Source organism: Rutilus rutilus (assembly GCF_951802725.1).
Source record: "Rutilus rutilus genome assembly, chromosome: 11".
NCBI lineage: Eukaryota > Metazoa > Chordata > Actinopteri > Cypriniformes > Leuciscidae > Rutilus > Rutilus rutilus.
Genome location: NC_140216.1, coordinates 40,863,518 through 40,884,883, shown reverse-complemented (window position 1 = coordinate 40,884,883; position 21,366 = coordinate 40,863,518). Strand labels below are relative to the sequence as shown.

The 21,366-nt window shown below is 35.1% G+C and overlaps 1 protein-coding gene and 1 long non-coding RNA gene across 3 annotated transcripts; one reads left to right on the top strand and one right to left on the bottom strand.

Moving 5' to 3' along the window:
• Positions 1–811: 811 nt before the first annotated feature.
• On the bottom strand, positions 812–15,028 carry LOC311300366. 2 transcript variants are annotated; one of them, XR_014629267.1, is made up of 7 exons: positions 14,989–15,028; positions 14,839–14,883; positions 12,957–13,154; positions 5,259–5,324; positions 4,371–4,404; positions 4,163–4,259; positions 812–1,506 (listed from the first exon to the last, which is right to left on the bottom strand). It is a non-coding gene; the product is annotated as an uncharacterized lncRNA (long non-coding RNA). The 2 variants fall into 2 exon arrangements; XR_014629268.1 differs by having other exon boundaries at positions 813–1,506; positions 14,839–15,024.
• Positions 14,993–18,957, top strand: LOC311300358 (uncharacterized protein). The gene is made up of 5 exons (XM_084424616.1): positions 14,993–15,078; positions 16,330–16,373; positions 16,458–16,718; positions 16,930–16,962; positions 18,083–18,957. Exons 1-5 carry the CDS (start codon positions 15,041–15,043, stop codon positions 18,157–18,159), a joined length of 453 nt encoding a protein of 150 aa, XP_084280742.1. The 5' UTR covers positions 14,993–15,040; the 3' UTR covers positions 18,160–18,957.
• The last annotated feature ends 2,409 nt before the right edge of the window (positions 18,958–21,366 follow it).

Below are 21,366 nucleotides of genomic sequence, written 5' to 3'. Positions count from 1 at the left end.
GAACAAGCTTCGTTTCCCTGCCCTTGCTGCTACAGCATCAGCCTTTCTTTCTGCCCCCTGTACAAGTGTTGAGAGTGAAAGACTGTTTAGCACTGCCTCCAACATTCTAGATGAAAGAAGGAACCGACTAAAAGCAGAGAGAGCAGAAATGCTAATATATGATGATGATCAAGTGAATCCTGAAGCAGGCTTATGTTCTTAAGCTGGCTACGGTTCTGATTTAAGAGATTATTCACTAGATTTAGAATATTATTTTTTGGATTTTCGTCAGAAAATAATTTAATTTGATAATTGCAGTAAATTTTGTTAAGATTGTTTGTGATACAACTAGTAAGTGTTGAAATTACTGCTAATTTTGCTACTGCATCATTCAGTTTTCTTAATAAAGTTGTCAGCCATACATTTTTTGTTTAGTGCACAAGTAATGTGCAGTCAGATTTGGTATAACTTTCTTTACCTAATATAAATAAATCTTAATGACCAAGTGAATTGTATACATTCTTTAGTTTTGAAGGTAAAAAAAAAACAACAACAAAAAAACACTGATATCGGATTGGTATCGGTATCGGCCGATACCCAGAATTTTGGGATCGGATCGGATCGGTTTTGAAAAAGTGGTATCGTTGCATCCCTAAGTTAAACCATAGTAACCATGACTGTAGTTTTCTCCAAAAACCATGGTTACTACAGTCATGGTTATGGTTTTACTGTAGTATTACCACAGTGTAGCCATGGTTTTACAAAATTCTTGAATTACATTTAAGCCATTTACTTACAACAAACATCTACAAAATAACAACAGAAAGAAGTTACCATTCTATGATACAGACTTTATTACAGAAATTAAAACATATAGACTTGCATTTGTTCTCACATGTGACATAAAACAATAAACTACAAAGTTATACATAATTATTGGTGATAAAGTGCAATGGTTAAATTCAGTTGCTAATTTACAAATAAAAAAATAGCAATTTGTTCCACTGTAATAATGATTTATATACAAATATAACACAAATAAACATGACTTAGAGCACCTTTAAATACACAGCATCTACCTCCTCTAAAAATGTCTATAACATGTAAACACGTGTTCAACACAAGCATGTTTGCAATTTATACTGTACATACATTAACAAGATGACAACAACATTACTTAATTACTTCATTACTTAAACATTACTTAAAGTTTAATGGAAAATTCTTACATATACTACTAAACAAATTCAGAAGAAATTAGCAGTTCTTTGAAGAATGTTTAAAATGATATCCACTCACAAGGGATGAAGACATGGAGTCTCCTCATGGGGGATGAACAAGAGATGAAGACATGGAGTCTCCTCAAGGGGGATGAAAACTCTAGGTGAAGAAGTTTTTGTTCAATAACATGTGATGCAGCATCCATGCCAGTAGTTGTCAGTATGAAGTCTGTCATAAAGGCCAGCAGGTTACAGTCCAGCTTTGGTTTGGTTCTGTCTTGACCTTCAGCCCAAATGGACACAGGAGCTCAAATGAGAAGAATACACACCACATTAACACACGGCTTGCCGGAATACTCAACTGTACTATTGAGTAGCCGAGTAATAATGTCCAAGTGCAATAATGTCCATTCAGCCAGTGTTTTCATAAATAACCCATAAAGTATTAGGGCTCCAAAAGCCAAGCAGAAAGAATGTACATTATATGATCAGCTGAGTGTATTTTCTTTTACTTATACTCTTGAAAGGTTAAACAGAACAAAAAGTACAAGTCTCATATATACATCATTTCACGAAAGAGAAAATGAGATGGAGAAAGTATTGGTTTGAGTAGAGACATCTGTAACCAACAAAGGGATAGAGCTCTAGACACTCAATTCAATCGTAATGCATGATAACAGATAATCAAGAAAGGTTTTCTCTCACCCAAAGCTATTGTATTGTTTCAACCTGGAAAACAGTGCATGAGTCACGTGGACCTATTATATGGTGATTTTTCATTCCTTTTACAGTTTAAAAAAATATCTGTTAAATTTCACTACATGGAAAGAACAAATCAGAACATTCTCATAGGGGTGGGCGATATGCCAAAAATATCATATCACGATTTTTTTTTCAGGAAAATCACTATTCACGATTTTATCACGATTCTTTTTTAAGTTGGTTCTACTATTTTGTGACTGAGCATTACAGCCAAAGTAAACTAATGTCCATATTTTAAAAACAAAGCCTTAGGTAACAAAATATAAAATAAAAAAGAATGGCAGACAGGGGCGAAGATAAAAAAAATTGTCATTATTTTCTTTGTTATTAAATATTAAGATCAAAGATACACATTACACATACACAACAACTTAATATACAAATTAAATAAACACTGCTTTATGTTTTCAGCTACAGTAGGTGTATTTTACAGTAGCATTGAAGAAAGTAATTAAATGAACAAATATGAAAATAAAACAAAACATAGACTTCACTGTATAAATTATACATTTATACTTATTAAAGCTACTATTAAAAGTTATCAGTCAAGTAGGGCTGGGACAGTATGGATTTTTTCTTACCGCGGTTGAAAAGCAAGAAATTCCCGCGGTATTGCGGTAAACCGCTTTAAACCTCAACCCCCCTTCCCACCCTCCCCCAGTTTTTTTTTCTGCGATGTCGCGGCTGTAACAACAAACAAAGTGTGGCCATGATGATCTCAGGTACTGTTTATGTGCTTTATTTAATGTTAAAAGCATGCAATGTGACTTTGAATATTGTTTAGTGCTCCAGCTTTGTAGCTGTAAAAGCAACAATGGATAATTCACCTCAGATCTTGATATTAAACAAATGGAAACAAGAACGTTCAAACTGTGAACATACAAGTGTATAATATTCTTTGACAAATATTGTTTTAGTAACTCAGTAGCCTATGTATTTTTAATAATGTTTAAATGGTGTAATATTTGTGAATTTGATTATGTAGTCTACTTATCCATTTTCTTGCAAGTGCCGTCAAGATTACTCTCTGGTGCTGTGAGTGTAAACTTGCCGCGACTCGCAAGGGTTGACAAATGCGTTCTTCACGTGAGAGAATTGTGTTAAATAAGCACGTGCAACTGAGGTCCTTTTACTTTTTTTTTTATTTACGGTGCGGCTTGGACGCGGCGTCCGTCGAAAATAGACTAGGCGCCTATCTTTATCGAAGCGGCGCGGAGAGACGCTTCTGAAACGCGCCGCGTCGTGGCTGTTGTAAACACACAAGCATTGACTAGAGTGGGCGCGATCAGCTCCGGTAGCCGCGTCGCAGCCGTAACACGCCACAGAGTAATAAGGGGTTATAGTCAATAGCCTACGAATGGAATGTTATTATGTGTCATGGAACAACTTGCGTACTTGCGAAAGGTCGGATTTGCTCCATCTATTGATGATAAGTTTTGTTTAGAAAACCTTGAATCCATGCAAGACACAATGTTATTAGACACGATCCATGTCATTAGAATCAATGAATCCATGTCATTAGACAACGTGAACACATGTGAAGGCCAGTGTTTATTTTTTTTATTTAAAACAAAAAACAAATTTGCGGTGATGACGGTGACAAGCTCAGACCCGCGGTAGGCGTCACGTGACTGCGGTATTGCGGTAATTTGGTAACCGTCCCAGCCCTAGCAGTGAGTGATTTTTTCTTTGCATTTTGTTGTTTTATTAGTTTGCGTTCAGTTTAGACATAACCGACTTTGTTTATGTAAACCAGTATTAGCACAATAAGACTTGAAAGATAACTTAGTCCAGTATCCAGGCGCTGGTAGACAGGCTTTTAGTGCATGTGAGCTTCACATGTAGGTGCTGAGAAACACACACATTAGAACAGCGCATCAACACGCGGATTAAATGTTTAACCGACAAGGCATTAAAGCACATGCAAATTATGAACTTTTGTGAACTGCAGTGTCCCGTTCCGCTGCGCTAACATTTTATGTGAATATACGTCGCGTTGTTCAGTATGATGGGACAGAGGCGCCAGAACATCGTCATATCGCACACCCCTACTTTCAAAGTTCATGTTTTGTGTTCCACAGAGTAGATGACGACAGATATAAAATATTTTTTGGTAAGTTACTTATCCCTTTAATGGTTATCATATTTTGTTATACTGACATTTGTTAGACAACAATTAATTGGTTTGTAAATGTACTTACCACTAATACACTCGAATTGCCAATAGAACTCGCTTTCTTCCAGTCCAAGAATTCTTTTCTTCATGTTGGTATAGATTGGACAGGATTTTTTGGCAAACTGGGGACAAAAAAAAAAAAAATGAAAAAGACAAAAAATGTAGATATACAGTACATACCATATAATCATTATATGTTTATTAATGGTATTCACTATGACTTCACTATTTACCTGGCAAACAGCTGATGGTTTCACACTCTCTCGTCTGTATTGAAGAAGATGATAAATAGAAATGACATTTTTGACAGTCACAAATTGACCAATGTCATTAAATGTAATGCTTAAGACCTGTGCATGGATAGACAATTCTGTGTGGATGTCAAAATATTTTAACAATACGGAACAAGATTTTAGATTCAAATTCAATTTGAATTGGTTATAGATCTGCCAGGTTCTCACAGCAGCCAATCACAGCGCACTCCCTCTCCCACTTCGGTTCAGCTTCGTTCATCTTAGGAACACAAATGAAGATATTTTTAATGAAATTCTGAGGGCTTTCTGTCTCTCCATTGGGAGCAATGCAACTAACACATTCAAGGCCCAGAACGATAGGAAAGACATCATTGAAGTAATCCATGTGACTCCAGTGTTTAACCGATTTTATGAAGCCATGCCGGTGCTTTGCTTGTTTTTGCAAAAAAATAAATAATACTGACCTGCAATCCAGTATGAGGAGCACTGCGACATATGCGAAGTGTGTTGACTCAAGACCGGAAGTTGTTCCGTGAATGTGCTTTAGATAATATTATTTTGTAAATATAGAGGTAAATTATGCTGGGGTTTTTTTGCACAAAACAAAGCACTTGCATCGATTCATTAAATTGAGGTAAAACCACTGGAGTCACATGGATTACCTCAATGGTGTCTTTACTACCTTTCTGGGGCTTGAATGTATTAGTTGCGTAGGCTACCAATGGAGGAACAGAAAGCTCTTGGAGTTCATTAAAAATATCTTCATTTGTGTTCTGAAGATAAACAAAGGTCTTACGGGTTTGGAACGACATGAGAGTGAGTAATTGATGACAGAATTTTTTTTTACAATTTTTAGCTGAACTATACCTTTAAGGAATCCTGGAAACACCTTAATTCGACCACAGCATGCACTCGGTCCATTTTCTGGAATGACTGAAATGCAGATAAGAAAACAACAGTTTCACAAAAAAGCACAGCAGTTTTAAATGATTCACTTAAAGCTTCATATAAAGTACACAGAAAAGTTCAATGTTAGCTGCAGCCCTATTTTACAGCGCAAATCTTCTCCATTCTGTGCACTTTTATGATAGAAGCTTGTTCCCACATTTGAGAAACTGTGTTTTTGTCATTCATTTGATGACAAATTACTTTAATTTGTCATGCACTCTTGAATGTGCAAAGTAGAGCTAGGGCTACTGTATGATGAAAGGCAAGATGTTCACTAAAAATAAGATGAAGAAGTCACATGGACAATATTTTTGATACTTTAAGAATTTAAATTAAGTAAATAAAGTGATAGTTCACCCAAAAATGGAAATTCTGTCATTAATTACTCACCCTCATGTAGTTCCAAACCTGTAAGACTTTCGTTAATCTTAGGAACACAAATGAAGATCTTAATAATGAAATCTGAGAGCTTTCTGACCCCCCATAGACAGCTAAGCAACTACCTCTTTAACGCTTTAAAAAGTTAAAGTGATTGTAAAACTAATCCATATGAATGTAATGGTTTAGTCTAAATTTTATGAAGACATGAAGAGCTGAAGGGAGCATCTACAAAGTGCAAAACCTGAAAAGCGTTACTACGAAAAGAGTCAGTAACTTCACTGTCACCAAATTCAGTTTACACACCACTGCTGTCCTGTTGGCTATACTACAACACTTATTTTGGAAAAATATATATTTTTAATTGTATATACAATTGTAAATGTATAATTTCTAAGATTTTTATGACAAATATTCAATAACTTCACTGTAATATACTGTACTGTTGCCAAATTCAGTTCACACATACTGTGCATTACAGTGAAGTTATTGAATATTTTTCATAAAAATCATAGAAATTTTACATTTACAATTGTATATACAATTAAAAATACCCTATTTAATTAAAATATTTAATTAAAAATTTGGTGACACTATAGTGCGTGACATTGAAGTTATTGACTCTTTTCGTAGTAACGCTTTTCGGGTTTTGAACTTTGCAGACGCTCCCTTCAGCTCTGTCTCTCAGCCTGCGCATAGAGAGGCCAATGTATTTTGTCTACTGCGAATAAAAGCTCGTTTCGAGGAAAAATATGTTGAAGCTGCTTGTCTACGGTACTACAATTAAAAAGAGGTATTATTTGTGTATGAACGACGTTTAGCTCAAGAGTTATTGACCCGGAAAGTTCGGATCTGTGAATTTATTGCCAACTTTACTGAGGTTCAAGAGTTGTTTATTTACAAGTGCCATTTTACACCCGGGTTTAAGAATCTTTAAATAATAACAACGCATCATCCAAGTATCAAGTGGTGTTTGTATGCAAGTTTGATTTTGATGGAAAACTCGAGCCTCGAGGTTTTTAATAACTTTATATTCAGAGCAAGAGTTCCGGTGTGGCGAATGGAAATTAACTTACTTCCTCACTAACATAAGTAACATGAAATATTAAAGTACATTACACATGAAATTCTTAATGCATTTTTTTACTTATCAATATTATTGGACATAGACATACAGCCTAGCCATGTTAAAATACACTTTTACACTTTTTATGTAGGTCTAATTTTCGTTTTCATTACTAAAAGCCAAAGTTTTTTTGTGCTGTTTCTTAAACTTTGATATAATTTTCTGTGTAAATGAATGTCAATTACAAAGAGTGCTGTTGTTACAATCTCCCTTAATGTAATGTCATTTTTATTGAACATTTAATACCAATAAATACATTTATTGGTGTACATAAAAACCAATAGGAAACATTTTATTTAAAAATAGTTGGAAAAGATCTTGAACAAATATCTGTGTATGTTAGTCAGTTTCACAGATGTATTAAATGTGGGCTTACAGTAAACTGTCCCATTTGTACAATATTTGAGGCTTCAGTGGAAGAACATTAAACTCTAGTGTTACAAACTTCCCAGTCTGTTCAGCCGATATATTTCTGTATTAAACACACAGATGAAATACTGGTGCAAACGTTACAGATCTGACTGAAGAAGAGAATCTGCTGATTCAGATGATACCAGTTCTGAACATTCATTAACATGATTGAATATCACATTAAACCAGGAATGAAATGTCGATAATGTCCAATAACTAGATGTACCGCATGGCGGTACAAAATATGACCGCCGCTCAGGCCTGCACTGGCTTTCCACAAAAATAAATGACGTGGAGCAATTTGGCTGTATCGCGTGTTTATGTATATACCTAAAAAAAGTAGTAGTATGTGCATGTCTGTCTGTGTGTGTGTGTGTATGTGTTTGTGTATGTGTGTGTATGTGCGTGTATGTATGCGTGCGTACATGTGTGTGCGCGTGTGTGTTTGTGCATGTGGATTTTTATGTGTGTATGGGTGTGTGTCTGTGCGTGTGGATGTCAGTGTGTGTGCATGCTTGCGTTTGTTTGTATTCCTGCATGTGTGTGTGTGACAGTTAGGGTTGCCAACTTCAGAAAAGGGAAATGCGGGACAATCGTGGTTATTTATAGGAAAATGAGGGACACTCAAAATATTTGTACTGTATCACACAGTGTACGTCATTTCAGTGTCTGCAGTTAAAGGGTTAGTTCACCCAAAAATTAAAATTCTGTCAGTAATTACTCACCCTCATGTTGTTTCAACCATGTAAGTCTTTCGTTCATCTTCGGAACACAAATTAAGATATTTTTGATGAAATCTGACAGAATTTTGACTCCTCCATAGGCTTCCAGTGTGACCGAAACTCACCGGCCCAGAATAGTTATTAAAACATCGTTAAAATAGTCCAAGTAACTACAGTGGCACTACATTACATTTATCATGCGACGACAATACTTTTTGTGCGGAAAAACAACAAAAATAACGACTTTATCCAACTATTAGTGTTCCTCAATGTGGGCCTCTGACGAGAGTTCACGGGAGCGCCAGGACGCATGCGCGAGAACTGAGCTTACGGCGTTCTTCTTCTACTACTACTTGTTACTGACTGCTCACTCCTTGGGAGTATTACCGCCATCTACTGTACAGGATGACGTCCCGACATTGCCGGGTGCGTCTTCCTCGGCTTATGAAGAGACCGTTTTGCACACCCGGCAATGTCGATCTGCAGTAAAATAATAACCAGTAGAGGGAAATAAAGCTCAATCTGCAGTAAAATAATAACCAGTAGAGGGAAATAAAGCTCGATCTGCAGTATAATAATAACCAGTAGAGGGAAATAAAGCTCGATCTGCAGTAAAATAATAACCAGTAGAGGGAAATAAAGCTCAATCTGCAGTAAAATAATAACCAGTAGAGGGAAATAAAGCTCGATCTGCAGTAAAATAATAACCAGTAGAGGGAAATAAAGCTCAATCTGCAGTAAAATAATAACCAGTAGAGGGAAATAAAGCTCAATCTGCAGTAAAATAATAACCAGTAGAGGGAAATAAAGCTCAATCTGCAGTAAAATAATAACCAGTAGAGGGAAATAAAGCTCAATCTGCAGTAAAATAATAACCAGTAGAGGGAAATAAAGCTCAATCTGCAGTAAAATAATAACCAGTAGAGGGAAATAAAGCTCAATCTGCAGTATAATAATAACCAGTAGAGGGAAATAAAGCTCAATCTGCAGTAAAATAATAACCAGTAGAGGGAAATAAAGCTCAATCTGCAGTAAAATAATAACCAGTAGAGGGAAATAAAGCTCAATCTGCAGTATAATAATAACCAGTAGAGGGAAATAAAGCTCGATCTGCAGTATAATAATAACCAGTAGAGGGAAATAAAGCTCGATCTGCAGTATAATAATAACCAGTAGAGGGAAATAAAGCTCGATCTGCAGTATAATAATAACCAGTAGAGGGAAATAAAGCTCAATCTGCAGTATAATAATAACCAGTAGAGGGAAATAAAGCTCAATCTGCAGTAAAATAATAACCAGTAGAGGGAAATAAAGCTCGATCTGCAGTATAATAATAACCAGTAGAGGGAAATAAAGCTCGATCTGCAGTATAATAATAACCAGTAGAGGGAAATAAAGCTCAATCTGCAGTAAAATAATAACCAGTAGAGGGAAATAAAGCTCAATCTGCAGTAAAATAATAACCAGTAGAGGGAAATAAAGCTCAATCTGCAGTAAAATAATAACCAGTAGAGGGAAATAAAGCTCAATCTGCAGTAAAATAATAACCAGTAGAGGGAAATAAAGCTCAATCTGCAGTATAATAATAACCAGTAGAGGGAAATAAAGCTCGATCTGCAGTATAATAATAACCAGTAGAGGGAAATAAAGCTCAATCTGCAGTAAAATAATAACCAGTAGAGGGAAATAAAGCTCAATCTGCAGTATAATAATAACCAGTAGAGGGAAATAAAGCTCGATCTGCAGTATAATAATAACCAGTAGAGGGAAATAAAGCTCGATCTGCAGTATAATAATAACCAGTAGAGGGAAATAAAGCTCGATCTGCAGTATAATAATAACCAGTAGAGGGAAATAAAGCTCAATCTGCAGTATAATAATAACCAGTAGAGGGAAATAAAGCTCAATCTGCAGTAAAATAATAACCAGTAGAGGGAAATAAAGCTCGATCTGCAGTATAATAATAACCAGTAGAGGGAAATAAAGCTCGATCTGCAGTATAATAATAACCAGTAGAGGGAAATAAAGCTCAATCTGCAGTATAATAATAACCAGTAGAGGGAAATAAAGCTCAATCTGCAGTATAATAATAACCAGTAGAGGGAAATAAAGCTCGATCTGCAGTATAATAATAACCAGTAGAGGGAAATAAAGCTCAATCTGCAGTATAATAATAACCAGTAGAGGGAAATAAAGCTCAATCTGCAGTATAATAATAACCAGTAGAGGGAAATTGCAGTATAATAATAACCAGTAGAGGGAAATAAAGCTCGATCTGCAGTAAAATAATAACCAGTAGAGGGAAATAAAGCTTGATCTGCAGTATAATAATAACCAGTAGAGGGAAATAAAGCTCGATCTGCAGTATAATAATAACCAGTAGAGGACATAAAGACACACTCTCTGTGAGCTTCAGTGGCCGCACCAAAGGGCTTAAGGTCACGAAGCAGAGATTATCCCGTTGGCTGGTGGACGCTATCGCTCTAGCCCAGTGGTTCCCAAACTTTTTGAAAGCATGGCACCCCTTTGTAGTGTTTTTTTTTCCACGGCACCCTAACCCAATTAAACTAAACGAACATATGTACATACATATATACAATTATTTCCAGATGAGCAAACAACCAATGAAGCATAAACAGCAGCATGAATTTATTATGAATGCATTACAACAGACATAATATGAGGCGAAACAACCCCTTCAGATGAATCATCAGTCCATTAATAACTGGACACACGTCAACAGACTGATTTTAACCAATAAGGCTACTGTATGTGAGAATCATTGGAATAAAACAGATTTAAATATACTTAACTCTTTAAATAATAATAAACAACTCCAAATATTTTTGCATATGTTGGTGTTTTGATATGATTTTAAAATATGCTGTAAACAGGGTTAGCCTATTATAGTTTTGCATTTTTCATTAGTTTTTATTTTTATTTCGTTTTGACTTTTTGTTTTCAAATTCAGTTTAGTTTTAATTACTTTTTAAAGTGGGTTTGCTAGTTTAGTTTAGTTTTTATTTTTTGAAAATGCTTAGTTTTCGTTTAGTTTTGATTAGTTTTAGTGTTAGTTTTAGTCTTTTTTTTGTAATTTGGGTTATTTGTCAGGGGCAAGCCGCAAGATTCAAAAAGACATAATGACATAACATTATTTAAAGGAGTCATAATGTAGAAATTTCACTTTTCCACGAGAATCAATGTATGTTATGATTGCATAATGATTGTACACTGGCCGGGAAGCCGATATTTAAAAGTGAAGCGTTTGTTTACCTCGGGGTTTGTAAAATAGGCCACGTGCACGCGCACGGAAAAACGAGATTTTGATTTCTTCCCCTTCTTGACGTCAAGACGGGGGAGGATATACCAAATATGGACACCGCAAACCTATGCCGCGGGAAGCCCGCCCCTCTCCCCCTCTCCCCCTCAGATTCAGTTTAGTTGACTCGAGAAAGATGGAGAAATCGAGTGCACACCTGAGATGCTCTGTGGTTGACTGCCACAAACAACATGCAAATGTGTTTTATCTACCAAAAACAGACGAAACTATCAGGGAACAGTGGATGAAATTCATTTTTAATGACGCTGTCCCAACAACTCTTTCAAGTGGCGTATCGTTAGGTGTGTGTGCTAAACATTTTACACCGGAATCATTTACAAATTTGGGGCAATATCAGGCGAACTTGGCCTCGAAGCTCCGTTTGGGAAAAGGTGCCATCCCAACCATCAGGGACTTGCCAGAAATTGAAAAGGTAAGACTGTGTTTTTATTGCTCTACTGTGGTTAACAAATAGCAGCTAACTGCTAATGCGGCTATTGTATGTAACGTTACCTTCGAGGTAAACACGGGGAATGGACTCTACGAATGCTAGCCACATCTTTCCACTTTGTTTTACACTAGCAGCTACAGTAGTGACGGTACAGGAGTCCATGCTCAGTGGCTAAAACTGTTTAAATGCAAGTATGAAAACAATATACCACTAAACATTATTAGCCAAACTCATGCAAAACATGCAGTTTGAAAATAGCTTTCAGTTAGTGGGGCTTCTGTAAGAATGTATCTGGCAATGGTGTATTGGCAACCAATCAATGCGCCCCTCATTTGCATTATTATAATGACCGTCCACGACAGCCAAAACATCGCATCAGATCTCGCGAGACAATAATGCCTTTAGAAATAAGGGTCTGAGGGGCTCTGTGTTGATTTTTTTTCCACTTTTCTTTTTTAGAAGTGCCTAAAATACTATAATAGAGCATTTGGGTATCCAAGGTAACACAACATTATGACTCCTTTAATATTTGAATCACAGCTTATATAGTGTTTTGACATCGACAACCACAACCAAAAAGGGCATTTTTCCTCAAACTTGCGACTAGTTAACTTTCTAAAGAAGGCGCAATCGCTTCTCGGGTCGACAATAACACACTGACAAAATTATATTCAGAATTTAAAATATTTTTATACCACTTTTTAATGTGTGATTGTGATTGTGAAGGTGTTCACGAGATAGAGAGACCAACCTTTCGCGAACTTGCTTTCAACGTCGAACGAACACTCGTTCTCATGGAGACGCGGTGTGCATGGAGGGGAGGGGCTGGCTCTCTGTGTGTGTGTGTGTGTGTGTGTGTGTGTGTGTGTGTGTGTGTGTGTGTGTGTGTGTGTGTGCGCATGTGAGAGACGCATGAGTGACAGAGAGAGCAGGGAAAGGAAATGCAGCTGAACGAATACGCTTTGTGTTTTAAATAGCGTTTTTTCCCATCTAGTTTCCGTTTTTTCGTTCGTTTTCGTTAACGATTATAACCTTGGCTGTAAAAGGTTATTATATGGTACGATAGTTATTTTAGGCTGTTTAAATTGGAAAATAAAGCTGAGATTCTGCGGCACCCCTAGCCAGTTGTCACGGCACCCACTTTGGGAACCACTGCTCTAGCCTACGCTTCTCTAGGCCTGCAATCCCCTCTCTCCACCAGAGGCATTACCTTCTCCTTCTCCTGGTCCAGTGGAGGATCTATCCCAGATATATGTGCAGCGGCCGACCGGTCCTCGCCAGATTCTAGAACTTGGAAGTCTCTGCGTTGCAGGCGAATATCCTCTCCGTATAGTTGGAGCTGTCCTCCGTGTGAGCCTGGCCTCCATCATTATTAAGAGTTCTTACACCAGTTCAGCTCTACACACACCTGAGGACATCAGAGAAGTGTGTTCATCACACCAGTATCATTACACTGATCACACACCGCAATTATACCACAACTGTAGAGAGTCAGATTCATTCCAGAGTGTGTGTTGAATATCATTGATGTGAATTCAGATGATTTACAGTCAAACCAAAAATTATTCAGACACCAGATATCATTTTTGATATTTCTTCACTAGTGTGATCAGGACACTATAGTTCATTTCTGTAAGTGAGGAGAGCAAAATGAAGTAAACTGTGACATATTATACCCAACAACTCTTCATACAGTGACTACCAGTGACATTTATAAAAAAAATTGGGACCAAAAAGTTTTCGGACACTTTGAGCTGATCATGTTTTGCTGAAGTGTGTTTTCTTTAATTGCTAATGCTCTTTTTACACACAGACTGAACACAATGAAGCATTGCTTGGTGATTGGTTGAGCTAAACTGGTATTATCTAATTGTGTAGTTAAATTTAACAGCTGACAGATATTCAACATAATTCATGTGTGAGACAGTCTAACAGAAGGACGGACAAAACCAGTCAAATATCAATGAGTTCTGCTCATATTTTATTACCATTTTCTAAACTATAGTTAATAAACTGTGATAATGTGAGAGAATATCTGAATATATTTTGGTTTGACTGTATATCCGCAAGGTAAAGGTAAACTGACTAACATAGATGACATTTTATTGAATCGCAAAAACAGACTTGTGATAGTCTTGGAGGTATGAGATAGATCAGTAATGTTTTGCTCTATATGCTAATATTTTCCTGCAAAATTTACAGTTGTCATAGTTACACAGAGTTACAATATAGTTGAATAAATGTATTCATGGCAAATAAAAAAATGTAAATACATGTATGACATATTTATGGGTTTTAGTGGGAAAAGTGAAAATGTTGGAAGAGCAATCTGAACTACAACCATAAGTAAAACCATATATTTCAGCTCTGATCTAGTTAAATAATGTTTATCACTTGTCAATTATACTTATTTATTAAACTTAAGTGATATATATATATATGTGTATATATATATATATATATATATATATATATATATATATATATATATATATATATATATCACTATATTATATATTTATAATTATTGCCAAATGTCTCTAATGCTGTGACTGTAAATGCTTTGTACAATAGTTTGACTGAATCACTGAAAAGAACCAGTTCAAATGAATGATTTGTCATAATTATTTATCATTTACAGTAATGCAGTATTATATTCACATTACACTAAATCACTTGTACAGCTAATCTTGAGCATCCCAACAGCAGATTATGGCTTTCAAAGATTTATGTATGAAACAGGACACATAAATCATAACTCATTTATATAATACAGTTTCATGCCACTTATTATACTGAAATACTTTCTAGTTCTGATCCAACCTTTAAAAAACACAAACAGAGGAACATGATGACCACTTGTTTTGTGAGAAATGAGCCTAAATATACAGGACACTGAATAATTATCAATAAAACTTGACACATGACTGTAATAAACACCACGTTCAAAGACTGGATTAAAAAAAGATTACAATTCATAATTTTTCTAAAAAGGTGTGTAGGTGTTTGCATCTTTTTAAAGGCTATTTGTTGTTGCACCGGTATGAAGTTTGTTGCATTGTTTTCGGTTGATCTCAGTAATTTATTCTTACCTTTCGTAAATTTATATCCGTTTCCCATGAATCCAAATGCAGCTCCTAACACCACAAACAGCACAGAAAAAATTAAATTAACTTTAAACATCGACATGTTTTATACTCTCAGTCTGACTCTGAACACAAAAGCGTAATGAAGAACCTGACATTTCTGCTGCTGTTGTTGTGTTCAGTCACGTGACCAGCCACGTGATCCAAGATGGCGCGACACCGGCAGTCTCACGCGCACATGTTGAGGTATTGATCCCGGTAAAGTCACTAGATCTGGATATAGAGGGAAAACATTTTCGGGCAGTCTGGCTTCAGTTTGCGTTCACACTGAGCTCCGGCAATTTTCAGCAGTTTCCTTGAATTAAAAACCATTCTTTAGCTTGAATTAGAGAACTTCCGCATTTCTGGAATGATGACACGTTTTAAAACGAACCGGGTAGTATGTTTTAGGGTGTATGTTTGGTTCTCATCTTGACAGTACGTGTATTTTTCTTTAGAACCCCAAAGATCACAACTAGAGTTTTTCTGCAAGTTTAAGTTCCTCTATAGAAATTCAAAGCAAATCTAATTAACTTTGTGCTTATTTGCATAAAAAATAAAAAGGTCGAGTCTTTGTTTTGATTTTGGGTGATTAACAGGTTAATTAAGTAACGCTTGATAAAATTCATGTGATGAGTAGGACAAAAAACTAAAAAGCATCATTTTGTGTTTTAGCTTCTTTTTTTTTTTGCATTGTGGGAAAAAAAAGGACAATACTAAATAAATATGTTTATTTAGTCATACGCTTCAAAGCAAGACACTACAGGCAAAACACTGTTTTATTGTTTTTGTTTTGTTGGTTAATTTGTAAGATTTTGTTTGGTTTTGCTTCCATAACATGACATTTTATCATTCTTTCAGACTAGTGGGAAGAAAACATCAAAAATACACATTTAAGTGTTTATTCAATTGCACTTTATCTATTTGTGTCTGTAGATTTCAATACATATTTGTAAAGAGATTTTTCTCCACTTCAGTAGCAGCACTTACATACACCAAAATGTACAGTTTTATTCCTATGCATATTCTAAAGGTTTTTACTGAGGGGTTTGTTCATATATCATTAACATTGACTTGTAAAATGTAAAAGTGTGTTTTTCTCTTTCTGTGGACAGTATTTTCTGATTTATGGAGTGAAACAAATAAGATTTTAGATTTTTGTTCTGCATATTTAATAATACAATGCCTCATTTGCGATATTTAAATAAATATGCCATATTTAAACAACACTTGAAGGGAAAGTTCACCCAAAAATGAAAGTTAACTCACGAGTAAAAAACTTCCTGTCTAGCTACTGTCCTATCCAATAAAAGACAAAACCGCCAAAAAGTAAACCTTAAAAAAACAAAAAATCAACTGGGGGGAGGATGATGATATATATTAGTTACACATGCTGAAATTTAGGCATCTTCAGTATACAGATCTAGCACATAATCAGCCCTTTTCTCTTCTCCTCAGGGCCAAAGCACTGGTTTTACTGTCATGCATAATTTACTGTGCAAGTGAGTATTACATTTCTGCAGTGTTTTTAATATCACTATTTATTTTAAGAAAACATATATCAATCAATATTTCCTTGTCCTCAGGTTGTGCTCCACAGACGTGTATCCGGTGTTCTCTGCCTTGTGATGGAGCAATGGAGCAGCTGAAGCAACACAAGAGCGTTATTGTTAGTGTAGAATATCTATCAGACTTAGTTCTGGATCAAACATTCTCCAGTTTGTGTGATGGAGGATGCTGTTCAGTGCCAGGCTGTTTCCAGAGGGACGCAATGCACTTACTACAAATATATGCTCATGATAATGGGACGCAAACTGAGCTGCTCTACACAGCTATTGTACAGCCGGGTAAGATCATAAATGATTCAACCAATGTTTTAAAGGATTAGTTCACCCAAAACTGAATAATTTCTGTGTTTACTCATCCTCATTGTGTTTTAATGTTTTCTTTCTTCTGTGAAACATGATGATTGATGTTTCATTTGAGTGAACTATTCCTTTAAGTTATATTAAAAATGTAATTCTATTTACATACTGAATTATTGCATGTTTTCCACAGTCTGTGGTCCAGAGGGCAAATCTGACAGGAGCAGTAAGTAAACATGAACTAAACACCCTTTAATTTTGTTATAATTAAAATAAAGTTTTCTGCTTGCATTTAAAACTCAAGTTATTTCTTTTTTTCGATTCACAACAATGACTACATTTAGATCAGGGGTGCAACAATATATCGTGTCACAAAGTATATCGCAATACAAAAATGCAACAATATGTATCGTGGAAGTGACAATATATATTGTGTATAATTCACCCAAAATAAAAAATTACTGTGTGAAAAGTTTTAGTGTCAGAACTACATTAAACTACTATATATAATGCTGAATATAATAATGCACTGGGTGAATATTTGTGGGTCCTAAAAAGTCATCATATCATGAATATATCTAGTCAGTGACAGAGATCATGCATATTCGTCTGAAATAATTCTGTATTTTCATCTTGAGAATCATGAATATTGTTATTCTGGCGTCTCTATTGTCCTGTGCTTTGGGTTTCAGCACAAGTCCAAGTCTCTTCATTTACACACACAATGTAAAACTAATTTCAGCATTTGAATTACAGAACATTTTTTGTTAATCTTTTACCACATGTCTTGGAGTATCGCAATAATATCGTATCACTAGTTCAGTGTGGTGGTATCGAATCGTGACACGAGGCCATCGCTACACCCCTGATTTACATGCATCCTAATGTGATTTATAATGAGATTCGATCAATATTGTTATTACATTTTTCTGTAGTAAAATCACAGTAAAACATGTGGTGTATGCCGGTTTCAATTGCTGAAAAAAAAATCAATTTGAAAATGTTGCGTGACATGAATATAATGCGGTATATTGATCATCGGAAACATGAATAAAGTACTGAGGCCGGATACCAAAGAACCAGTGAACAAATCAAAGTAACACACCTACTGTATATGAGCTCATCATTTGTGCTTTGCATTGTGGTATGTGAATAAAGGTGGTAAAAATAACCACAAATCTTAGTGAATAAAAAAAACTGCATTTAAAAGGAAGAGAAGAGGTTTGCTCTCGTCATATAATTAAATAATCACATTACTGGTTCCCATCTAAATGTAATCAATGTTAATGTTGAATGAGCAGGAATTTAGTGCAGGAATTCATGCAAATTATGTTTTCTTTATCCAGATGATGCTGATACAAGTTGCTCCTTCAAACTCCTGATCTTGCTGACATGTTGCCTGTGGATGATCTTCCACCTTTGAGGGACTGAGATAATGGCACATATCAGCTGTGTCCCAGTTCAGAGGCCGTGCCTTCGAAGGTCGGACTGAGCGTTGTTAAACGGGACAGTGTAGTCTACGGATGACTGCTCGTCTTCCAGCATCTGGGACATCTTTCCCTTGACGAGCAGCAGTGAAGTGTTTGTACTGGACCTTTTATATTCAACAGCCTAAAAACAAAACGGGGTTCACAACCTGAATTGGGACGCAGCTTTAGAAAACCACAGCTACTAGTGCCAAAGAAATGCTATTTTCAGTAGTAACTCTACTGTCCACGACACTGAAGGACATGTCTGCTATAAACGACATTTATATCAAATCTCCTATTTTTATGCCTTTCTCTGCATTCTCTTACCCTTTTGTCCCTACAGAAATCACACTGCTGCTTTATATGCTGCTTTACTTTTCTTGTCTTATACACACACAGCATTACATAACCTGAAACGAGCATTTTAGACCTCAAATCAACACAACTTCCAAAAAACTGTAGACATAAAAGTCTACAGTTTTTTACCAATATCGTGTCTATATATACCAAATAGTGCATTAAATGGATAATTATTCTAGCTGGACCATTCTGCTAAACTACATTTTTATCTTTTATCTATTAAAATTGTCTTTTCTTTTATATTGAATTGAACCCTTACCAATTTACACTATATGCAATTTTCTTGTTTTTTAATTGTAAAAACTAGTTGATCTGTGTTGAAAATCTGTGAAAATTCTATTAATGTGAAAAATGCTGGATGAGATATTTATATATTAAAATATTTTATTTACAAAATATGTTGTTTGCTATTTCTTGCTTTTTCTTTACTAATAATGCAGAAGAAGCTGTAAATTATAGAGACACAATGCAACATTGTTAATTAAATGATTTGCATTATAAATGGGTTTACTGTTAAAAAATATTGTGATGATTGTTTATTTTTTTAATTATTGTTCTTGTAATAGTTGATTATTAATTTTAATACACATCATAATGATTGCAATTAGATGAGATTACTGCCTGTTTTTTAATGAAATAATGCACATACAGTTTCATGGCTGGTAAACAGCTGTCCTGTCAGTCCTATGGCTCACTGCATTGCATAGAAGACACACTTTTGATTTAGAATAGTTAATAAACTATAATATAACCTCAGACTTCATACGAATCATGTAAACTTTATATTATTTCTTATAAAGTCTCAGTTTTCGCTATCTATTAATAGTCTGCCTTTGGTAGCCAACTAGTTGTCAAATTAACAATGTTATAATGACCAAATAACGCAACAAATGTTCAAACTTACATGTAAAAGGTAATTAAATTAAATTCACATTTATTTGTATAGCGCCTTTCACAATACACATCGTTTCAAAGCAGCTTTACAGAAAATGCATGAGTCCACTACATTAGAATGATCTGTTATCAGAGGAAACTGTCTAATGTTATGTATTTCAGAAAGATATACAAAATCACAGTTAACGAAAAATGTATTAGCCTAATTTAAACAATGTAATAATTTGATGCAGAAAAAAAAATGAGCTCATTGAAGTAATGAATACTTGTTTGTTAAAAAATGATTATGACAAATTGAAAAAAGTAGCATTGGTGCTTGTTAATTACCCGATGTCTGGTTTGGACGTTTTGTAAAACCTCAAAATAGTAAGGCATCTGTTCTTCAGTCTACATAGGAGAGTCACGGCAAGTTGCCCGGACCAACATGGCGGCGCCATTGACGTACGATACAGGGCTGGTCTGGGCTCGTGTAGCTCGGCTAATCTGACTGAGATTTCTCCAAGTGGTTCTCACTCACTGCAGAGTCAAATGACGTCCAGCTCATCCTCTCTGGACGTTTAATGGGGTGGAGGGATAGAGTTGTGGGTAGGATTATATTCTTGCTCCACAACTTGCACCCTTGACCCATTAGGTCCAAATTACATTCGCTATAGGCCTAATATACAATCCACAAGACACGTACACTAAATAACCACTAGAGGACATAGGGCTACCTAAAGGAAAATCATTACCAAATCAGACTCAGAATCATACTTTCGATTTTAAGTATTAGCCTAACTTTTGTGACCACACATTACACATTTAGTAGCCTAATTTACAAAGCTTTGACGCTCCGAACATGACGCATCGACTCCACCCGAATCATACCTAAGTTATGTCTAAAATATAAATCCATCCAGTGTGTTTTTGTGTTATTATAATACAACAAATTATTTTGTTTGTTTGGGGAAAACTAAACATGCAGTGAAGACAAGGAAATGAGTCAACGTCTTTATGCTGCTGTGTCCATTCGTGCGATTGTCCTGATGACGATAACTAAAGGCTAAAAATTGATATACACTACCGTTCAAAAGTTTGGGGTCAGTAAGATTTTTTTTAATGTTTTTAAAAGAAGTATCTTCTGCTCACCACACCAAGGCTGCATTTATTTGATAAAAAAAAAAAAAAAAAAAAAAAACAGTAATATTGTGAAATATTATAGCAATTTAAAATTAGAGTTTTCTATTTTAATAAATAGTAAAGTGTAATTTATTCCTGTGATCAAAGCTGAATTTTCAGCATCATTACTCCCGTCTTCAGTGTCACATGATCCTTCACAAATCATTCTAATATGATGATTTGATGATCAAGAAACATTTATGATTATTATCAGTGTTGAAAACAGTTACAAATTATTTGTTATCATTATGTACAAATTATTTTTAAAATTCTTTGATGAATAGAAAGTTCAAAAGAACAGCATTTAATTTAAATAGAATATTTTCTAACATTATAAATGTCTTTACTGTAACTTTTGATCAGTTTTACTCATCCTTGAAGAATAAAAGTATTGATTTATTTTATTTCTTTCCCCCCCAAAATAAAATTAAAATTCTTACTGACCCCAAACTTTTGAACGGTAGTGTTTAATGTTACAAAAGCTTTAGATTTCAGATAAATGCTGTTCTTTTGAACTTTATATTCATCATAGCATCCTGAAATAATTATAAAAAATAAAATGTAAATATTTCAACTGTTTTCAACATTGATAATAATCATAAATGTTTCTTGATCATCAAATCGTCATATTAGAGTGATTTGTGAAGGATCATGTGACACTGACGACTGGAGTAATGATGCTGAACATTCAGCTTTGATCACAGGAATAAATTACAGTTTAAAATATAATAAAATAGAAAACAGTCCTT

What these genes read in the sequence shown, in the direction of transcription:
- LOC311300358 (XM_084424616.1), top strand. Translation starts at nt 15,041, where the DNA reads ATGGCGCGACACCGGCAGTCTCACGCGCACATGTTGAG. An exon ending in TCTCACGCGCACATGTTGAG is followed by an intron (nt 15,079 to 16,329) that starts GTATTGATCCCG and finishes TCTTCTCCTCAG; the next exon opens with GGCCAAAGCACTGGTTTTAC. An exon ending in CACAGCTATTGTACAGCCGG is followed by an intron (nt 16,719 to 16,929) that starts GTAAGATCATAA and finishes TGTTTTCCACAG; the next exon opens with TCTGTGGTCCAGAGGGCAAA.